We start from the raw sequence: 9,028 nt of genomic DNA, 5'->3' as shown, positions 1-9,028 counted from the left end.
TTTTATCTTTGCCATGATGACAGTAAATAATATTTGACTAGATATTTTTCAAGACACTTCTATACAGCTTAAAGTGACATTTAAAGGCTTAACTAGGTTAATTAGTTTAACTAGGCAGGTTAGGGTAATTAGGCAGGTTATTGTATAATGATGGTTTGTTCTGTATTATAAAAAAAATTACTTAAAGGATCTAATAATATTGACCTTAAAATAGCTTTTTAAAAATTAAAAACTGCTTTTATTCTTGCCAAAATAAAACAAATAAGACTATTGCACTTTATAATAAATACAGTGTTTTTGAACCCTAATATTGTGAAGTACTTAAATCTGTAATATAGATTTATGAATCATTCTTACTCTTTAATTAATATGAACTGTCATAGTGTATCAAAGATGCAAATTCCTCACTGCATTTCAGCTGCAACCTTCAGCAAGCCTCCTAATACCTGCAGCATGATGACTCTTGATGAGTGTTAAAGGCGGTGTGTGGATTTACACCATTTTTTTAAGGTAACTAGTTGCAAACAGTTTATATGGGCTGAATTAAAACAAACAAATTAGGTTGAACATCACTATGTTTAAATTCAGCCCATATAAATTATATGCAACCACTTGCCTTAAAAAAAAATGTAGTAAATCCAATTAATTTTTTTTTTTTGTGTATGTTACAAATGACTCAACATAACAAAAAAATCGGTAAAAATGAGTGCACTAACTATCGGTTGTAATTCTAGAGTTGAGATAGTATGTGTTTTGGAATGTGGCTAGTATAAATGAATAGATGTACTGCATCGGCCATGTTGTCTGCTCTACCATGCCATGTGAATGAAAACAACACTTTAGTGTAATGTAATTTGTATTTATATGGCGCATTTACAGTGTATGGCCATACACCCAAAGCGCTTCAAAAAACACTGTTCATTACACTTAAATGCAAACGCAAGAGCTGAAAAGCTAACATTAGGCTATAAACGGACTACAGCGAATTCAGGGCGCTCGCCTGTGATGTTAGCACCACCCTAGTATATATAGTCCATGACAAAGATTTACTCTCTCGGTTTATTATATTATAAACCACACTATGTATTATAAACAAATAAATACGCAAAAACACACCTGTATAGACCTACAGGCCTTTTTAATAGTTTTTTTACGTGTGAAATACATTTTGTTTTGCTTTACGGTTGTTGTTATACTTATAAAACTGTTTGTATAAATTTGCCTACATAGTATTATCATAAGACATATTCAAATAAGTGTATCGCTTGCACGCATACAGCCTGCTTACCCTAACAGACGACAGAAATGAGGCGTGAGGAGCAAGTCTATATGTGTGCAAGTTAGATTATGGACACAGAACAACATTCAATATTTTTTGTCACGAAGTACAGTAAAAAGCAGCCAATACAGTCACATCTGCTATACATTTAAGGAGGAGTGTAAATAATGCCATTATGACAGAGTTAAATGTGTTTAGATTTAGAAAAACCTGACCAAAAATCACTTGATCATGTTAAAATTATGTTAACATGCATGTATTTTTACACATTTATTCACAAGTTTGCGTTACTGAGAGCAGGAGACAGGCTGCACTTAGCAGTATCTTTATAATATCGTTTAATTAAAATAAATGATCAACAAATGAATCTCGACGGTCTTTACAAGTGAAGGCATTATCTACACACAATATGAACTCCCAATGAGAAAAACACTACAAACTATAAAACACTATTCATGAAAATACTTAAATCACAGATGAATCCAAATCCCCAACACAAGCGAGCTGCGCTCCAGACCAGATCAGCTCGATTCAATTCAATTCAATTCAATTCAATTCAATTCAATTCAATTCAATTGCTTATTGTCATGTGCACAGTAAGGAAATACGTTTCCCTGTACAATGAGATTCTTACTTTGCCGTCCACAGTGAAGTCATACACACAACATACACATAAATACACATATATATACACAGAAGTGACTGGAGTATAATTATAAAATGTAAGTATATAAATATCTATGAAAGTTAACAGTATATAAAACTGATTTTGAAGTAATGAAACAGATGTAAACAGTGTATGTAAACAGATGATGTATAATGTCTCTGACACCGCCTGTAGTCCCGTTTAGCAACTTGATAGCAACTGTCTATTTAAAGAAGCATAACCGATTAAAAAAATCAGGAGTGTGCTGTAACTGATGTGTTTTATGGCATGGAATAAAACGTGAAAGTATCTTGAGTTTGTGTTCGCCACAAACCTTATTTAATGTGATTTAACCAAAATCCCATTTAAAAAACACATTGACTTTGAGACGAGGCAACTGGAACTGCTAAAATGCAAACTCGCTTCCAGGTTTTTGCATACAAAGTGATGTCATAGTTCCTCTACTCTATTTTGCCTTTAGTTTACCTTAGGCTACCGAACAGGTAAATTATAAATACCCTACTTAATTAAAAAAAGACTTAAAACAGCATCAAGGAAATCTCACAAGGAAAGTAAATCATGAAATAAGTCAAGATGTGACTATTTGAATAATCATTGATCAATATTATAATATGTGGAACCATCATCTTCACGGTCGTCTGTGTTTTCACAGGATCTCTTCAAATTCTAGAGAATGATGAATAAATATGAATCAGAATAAATCATATGCTATGTATATCTGTGGATGATAAACAGAGAGTGACTCACGTCCAGTGTGTCGTACTCAGAGCATCTGGAATTGGGGTCAAGGGCCATGTAGGGGTCTTCAGGAGACTCCACCTGATGATGATGAGAGGATTAATTATTCGCCCATCACTGACCAATCACATGTGAGGAGATTTACATACCGCACTGTGGTGTTGTTGTTGTGATCCTCTGTGGTTTTGCTCTTCTGACCGAGTCACTCGCTTCCTGTGAAATGAAGAAGAGGAAATGATCATGAACACATACTGACTCTGAGTCTTCAGAGTCTCTCTTACCTTATGATGACAATAAAAACGAACACAAAAGCAGATGCAGCGATTCCTGCTGTGATCGAGATCCAAGATGAGCTGCTTTCTGTGCAGAAGAGAGAAAAATGTGTTTTAAATCAGACACTCATTATAAACACACAACACAGCTCAATGGCCGACCGTCAGCTTGGTGTGTCCCAAACTTTCATTTTCCTATACAGTCTCTGACTAGGCGCAACCCTGCTAAGCTTCAGTAAACCAGTGCTGGACTGCAGAGTGATATGATGATCCTCACCTTCAACAGTGACTGAAACAGACTCTGATCTCAGAGAGCCATATTTATTGTGCGCCTCGCAGTAGTATCGTCCACTGTGACTGGAGTTAAAGATGGAGATGCTGAAACTCTGTCCTGATCCAACAGCTGAGCTTTGATTGTCTTTAAACCAGCTGAAGTTCAGTGCAGGAGGGTTTGAGTCACTGCTGCAGTTCAGAGTCACTGAATCTCCAGACACTATTACAGCAGATCCACTGACGGACACTGAGACGCTCTTTGGAGGATCTGAAAAACAATCAGCATCAGTGAGTTTGACAGAGGTGAATATGACGAGTTCGAGAAGCTGAAGATCTCGCCGTACATCTGACGTTGAGCGTGAGAGCAGGAGACGGCAGATCTTTCAGATCTTTCACTGCACAGCTGTAGTTTCCAGCATATTCTCTGCTGACCGACTGCAGATTCAGCTGATTCTGACGCACCCATTTTGAGAAAGACTTGCTGTTTTTATACCAGCTGAAGTTTGTGCTGCTGAGATTGCAGGAGCTTTTACAAGTTAAGACTGGAGAATCTCCTTCAACAACCTCTGCAGGAGTCTCCACTCTGAGCTCTGAAAACACAGGGGAAATGTGTAACAATTACAGTACATCACTGAGCAGAATAAATCTGTCTGTGCAACATGAGTTTAACTGTACCTGTCACTGTGAGCTCCATCCCAGGGTGACCCAGATATCGCTGTCCTTCATTTGTCACAATTCTGATGCAGTACATTCCTTCATCCTCATGTCTCACATTACTGAGCGTGAGAAAAACAAAATAGTTTTTCTGAAGGACCTCAACTCTGCCTGTGTAATCTGAATGGTTTAGCAGATTGATTAATTCTCTTTTTTTGGGGTTTACAGTCCAAAATATCTCTGTCACAGTGAAAACATCTGGGTGTTTATAACTGGCTGATAAATGTATTGTTGAACCCTTTAAAGCACATATTGCACTTTTTGAGTACCGAACTTCCCATTCCTGGCTGCAAACTCCTGTAAATTATAAAATAGGTATTCATAGTGTTTTCAAAGTTGAAGAAAAGCATGTGCTGTGTAAGAGGCTAAATTATCAAATGCATTTGTTTATATGACAAAACATGCTTTTTCACTCAAGAAGGTCCATACTGACTACAAAGGCAGATACTGATAAGATCAGGGCCTGTTGTGTGGACTTTGGGGGTTTTATGGTGTGGTCACATGTTGATTAGTCAGTTTGAATGTCTTGAATGGCTTTAGTCACATGGTCAAGAAATATACAAAATAGTTGGTAAACTCGAGCTCTGTCTCTTTTCTTGCCCTCTCTTTTCTTGGCCTGCTTCTCTCCTGCTCTGCTCCTCTCCTCCTCTGGAGTCTATCTTCTCTGACTCTACTGCAATCAGGCTTTTGGGCCTGCTCTCTTTGTCTCTCTCTCCCTCCTTCTGTGTCTCTCCTTCTACCTTTGGTAACTTTAATTTTGCATTTAAGCTGGGTACAATTTATACCATATGTTTTGTCATTTCATATTTGATCATTTTATACAGTTATTTTGTTATTAATTCAGTTGTAACCATAGAGATTTATTGTCATTAAATCATCTCATTTTCAAGTATTTGTGAATTACTTTTGATTTAACATCAACATTTAATTGTTCCATATTGCAATACAATACAATCACATAATATCAACGCTCTCCCATATTTATAGCTATTAATACTGCTCTTATTTCCGTTTTTGGTATGAGATTGCAGAAGAATGGTTTGACTAGAAATGTACAGTTTTTTACCATCATGCTGATCACTTTTTTAGTCACTCGGCAGAACTACAGTTCGAACCGCTGTGGTTTAAAGACCGTTCTTACAGCTGCATGAATAAAAACCTAAGTTATAATAATCTCTCCCTCCATGTTGTTTATTGGTTTTTATTTCTCAACAACGCTGTGTATTGTTATCAATTCTTTTTGCACCTCTATACAGTACAACTGGGTGTTAAAGCTATAAGAAAAATTGTGATGTAAATATGCAGAAGTTACAGTGCTACTATCACTCCTATCAAGCTCAAAGGCCGATTTTTAAGTTTATTACAAAGCTGACTCTGAGGTAGAAGAATAGTGCAAGTATAGTTTTAATAAAAAAGACAGAAATGTGGCCGTTTTTATAATCAATTCAAAATGTTTACAAGCCAAAATAAAAATCAAAGGATGATTTAATCAGCTCTTGCATATCATATTTTCTATCACATTCATGTGCAGGTCCCCTGGTGGTTGGGAGGATTGGGTAAATTCTAGAAGAGAGACATCTCTGGCTGCAGGTTAAAGGGTCATGACACCCCCCACTTTTGGTTCAGGTCTACCTCAGAATTTTTTCAAAAGATGCATCAAAATGGGCGTGGACCTACGCAATCAAAGGGCAGGAGTGGGCGTGGCCAGCAGGGGAGAAGGAGGGGAGCGAACAACTGTTGTGTCAGTTGCCTCACAAAATGAGAGACAAACCGTGAGGAGATGCATGATATTATAGTTTACAAAGTTAAAATGCAAAGAAATAAACAGTAATTTAATGCCCTGCCACATTTGTCATTCGTTATTTGATACACACAACCACAATTTATATCATTATGAAGATAATGGTGTTCATATAAACACTATAAATGAGGACTTCTTCCTCAATCCCCGGGTCTGAATGCAGACTCAGTGCAGCAGGTCTCTTGCTCTGTCTATTTTAAACATTAGCCCTGTTGGTAATCTGGAGGATTTAGGCGAACACAGCAGCACGGCGATGTGTCTGAATGTGAACGAACTCCTTATAAAAGACAACATCCACCATTCTCCAATTCTCGTACTGTCCTCTCGACAAAAATGCTTGCAGCACATAAACAGCTTTGCTGTAACGGCCCGGACAGCATCGCGGGGAAACACATGCAACAAATCCCGTGGATCATTAAAACAAACACATACGACCCTTCATGAACAGCTAAATACTGTGTGCCGTGGGTCCCTGTCTCACAGATTGGCACTGGCAAGTCTGCCTTGCCGTCGGAAAGCATGCACAGTCATGAATAATTAATAAGCCGGCTCTTCTCATAGGGTAAGAAAACTCTGCTATGAATAATAATGAGAAGCTTACGCGTCATCTTTGCACTTGCAGTTTTGCGCTCCGTCGCCGATTTTGATCCCTCCCCAAAAATCATTTTAAACCCGGAAGCTGAAATTAGCTGACAAAAGCTCAAAATGATCCAGTTTACCCTCAATTAAAGCTGACAGGTGCTAACAGTGTCTTAACTGATGCTCAACACACACAAATCTGTTAACATCTTACAAAAAAATGTACTTAAGGGTTTCGTAAACCTTTAATGAGAAATATCTATATTATATATTATTTACATTACTGTGAGGGATAGGATTGAGGTAGGGATAGACGTTAATAAAATACAATAAAGGCATAATTCAATAAATAATATGTAAAATACTCTGTATTACTGTTGCCACATTACTATGATGGTTGGTTTTAGGGATGGGATTGTGAGATGTTTATAAAATATTATATATAGGTAATTTAATAAATAATAGGGGCTGCACGGTGGCGCAGTGGGTAACACGTCCACCTCACAGCAAGAATGCCGCTGGTTCGAGCTTCGGCTGGGTCAGTTGGCATTTCTGTGTGGAGTTTGCATGTTCTCCCCGTGTTGGCGTGGGTTTCCTCTGAGTGCTCCGGTTTCCCCCACAGTCTAAAGACATGTGGTACATGTGAATTAGTTGGGCTAAATTGTCCGTAGTGTATGAGTGTGAATGAGTGTTTCCCAGAGATGGGTTGCAGCTGGAAGGGCATCCACTGTGTAAAACATGTGCTGGAATAGTTAGCGGTTCATTCCGCTGTGGCGACCCCTGATAAATAAAGGGACTAAGCCCAAAGAAAATTAATTAATTAACTTTCGGCTGCAGCTGTATCACTTCTAGCAACAATCCGAGGACTGACTGTGTCGATCATCATTTAATACAAAGATCAAAAATACGAGAGAAATACATGATCATTTTTCAATTGAATGATAACGGGAGAAAACCAAAAAACTGCTTTCTGCAGAAAATATAGTCTCTTCAGATTTTCTGCTTCACTGTTTGATTTGATTTCTTTTGTGTATATATATATATATATATATATATATATATATATATATTTTTTTTTTTTTTTTTTTTTTTTTTTTTGTAAAAATCAAACTTCCCTACTCTTCAGTACTTACTGTAACCATTCAATACATACATAAATAATACAGTATCATGCTCTATTCGCTCATATTATTTAAAATGCCACCTAGTGGATAACAAAAACTTGACCAAAGTGACAGAAACACCCCGCATTACAAGAAGTGTCAACTAGACAAAATTTACCTATTTGAGCTATCATTGATGATCTATCATCATATTTCACAGTACTTAATGTCTCACTATAAGTTTTGAATAGTTTTCAGACTCACCGGGAATCATGAGCAGAGAAATTATAAATGAAAGACAAAACATCCTGAAAGACATTAAAGCAGAACTGTAAGTACACACTAAAGCTTTTCTGTAGGCTTCATGCTATCACAGATACACACTAGTCATTTTCATCATATAGTAACCAGTCATCACTGAAACCTAATCTAATTTTAATATTCAGATGTGTATCTTACCTTGCTTTACTGCAGTATTGAAGCACTGAACAGAGAACTGATTATGATGGACGGAAAACTTCAACAGGTTTCACTTCCTGCTTCCTCTTCTTCTTTTTCTTTTATTTTAAATGCGGTCACTTTACAATGTTTTATTAATTCATATTAGTTAATATATGCAGTACTAATAATAAACAATACATGTACAGCTTTTAATAATTAATCCTAGTTTAACATTTAGCATTGCAATCTATATTCATAGCACTGTAAATTAACGAACTAAGAATAAACAACTTTATTTCCCTTAACTAACATTGGCTGATGAATAAACACTGTAATAAAGGTATTGTTCATTGTTTTATCGTGTTAGTAAATACATTAACTAGCAATAAGTAATACAACTTTAGTGTAAAGTGTGACTAAAAATGCTCTTTCAGTGACGCGATGCTAAGTGGAGTAAACAAACATGCGCAACATGATATTAATTGCGAATACACAACGAATTTAAACTGTTTTCATTTTAAACTATTTACTTTGTTGGCTCTATATTGACTTAGCTTGGCTATTTATAATGAGAGACACTGACTGATGATAAACACGTACACTTGCGTCACTGTTCTTTCTTCCCCCATTTATTTTCTGCTAGTGCTAACTTTGTGTTTCTGTGTGTGGGGAGATTCCATATTGATAGAGAGCTCTGTAAAAAAAGGTTTTGAACAGTATGTATTTCACTATTTACTATCCTTTTTAGTTTCTTAGCTAGTCTATTTTAAGGAGCAGATTCAACCAGCACAGACCAGCAGCCATAACGTTAAAGCTAATTGTTTGTTTGTTTTTGTTTGCTTGTTTGTTTTTTTGAAGAAATCTCAAAGGATGAGTCTGGAAGCTCAAAATCTAATTTAATCTATTTTACATCATATATTTTACTACATATTTACTATTTAATAATATAATTAATCAAATTATAATTATTTCCTTTTCAAATAAAGGATATGCAAGCTTACATGGCAATAATTATTGTAATAACTCTGTAATAACGCTACATTATTAAAATTATATATATATATATATATATATATATATATATATATATATATATATATATATATATATATATATATATATATATATATATATTGGGGGGGGGCATTTCTAAAATCTTTC

The 9,028-nt window shown here is 35.9% G+C and overlaps 1 protein-coding gene and 1 long non-coding RNA gene across 12 annotated transcripts in view; one reads left to right on the top strand and one right to left on the bottom strand.

Annotated features, from left to right (window-relative positions):
- Positions 1 to 9,028, top strand: part of LOC137495979 (uncharacterized) — a 72,021-nt gene that overhangs the window by 49,417 nt on the left and 13,576 nt on the right. The gene's annotated exons all lie outside the window — the stretch shown is intronic.
- Positions 1,120 to 8,125, bottom strand: zgc:172106. Of its 9 annotated transcripts, none has more exons than XR_015477148.1 (10): positions 7,886 to 8,125; positions 7,691 to 7,734; positions 3,905 to 4,240; positions 3,574 to 3,819; positions 3,234 to 3,497; positions 2,966 to 3,044; positions 2,834 to 2,897; positions 2,694 to 2,765; positions 2,087 to 2,612; positions 1,611 to 1,804 (listed from the first exon to the last, which is right to left on the bottom strand). XR_015477148.1 is itself a non-coding variant. In XM_087238175.1 (9 exons), the coding sequence occupies exons 2-9, from the start codon at positions 7,731 to 7,733 to the stop codon at positions 2,538 to 2,540; spliced, it is 1,179 nt and encodes a 392-aa protein (XP_087094301.1). In that variant the 5' UTR covers position 7,734; positions 7,886 to 8,125; the 3' UTR covers positions 1,120 to 2,537. The 9 variants fall into 9 exon arrangements, 4 of the variants coding, with proteins under 4 accessions (XP_087094301.1, XP_087094302.1, XP_087094303.1 ...); XR_015477149.1 differs by having other exon boundaries at positions 3,905 to 4,063; positions 7,886 to 7,982; XR_015477151.1 differs by having other exon boundaries at positions 3,905 to 4,005; positions 7,886 to 7,964.

The sequence above is a fragment of the Danio rerio genome, chromosome 1 (genome assembly GCF_052040795.2).
Source record: "Danio rerio strain M-AB ecotype USA chromosome 1, GRCz13ab, whole genome shotgun sequence".
NCBI lineage: Eukaryota > Metazoa > Chordata > Actinopteri > Cypriniformes > Danionidae > Danio > Danio rerio.
This window is presented reverse-complemented; position numbering and strand designations above follow the sequence as displayed.

Coding starts and splice junctions, on each gene's coding strand:
- zgc:172106 (XM_087238174.1), bottom strand. CDS start 7,745: ATGTCTTTCAGGATGTTTTGTCTTTCATTTATAATTTCTCTGCTCATG. Junction 3,820..3,904: donor GATGGAGCTCACAGTGACAG/GTACAGTTAAAC, acceptor CTGTGTTTTCAG/AGCTCAGAGTGGAGACTCCT. Junction 3,045..3,233: donor TGTTTCAGTCACTGTTGAAG/GTGAGGATCATC, acceptor TCTTCTGCACAG/AAAGCAGCTCATCTTGGATC.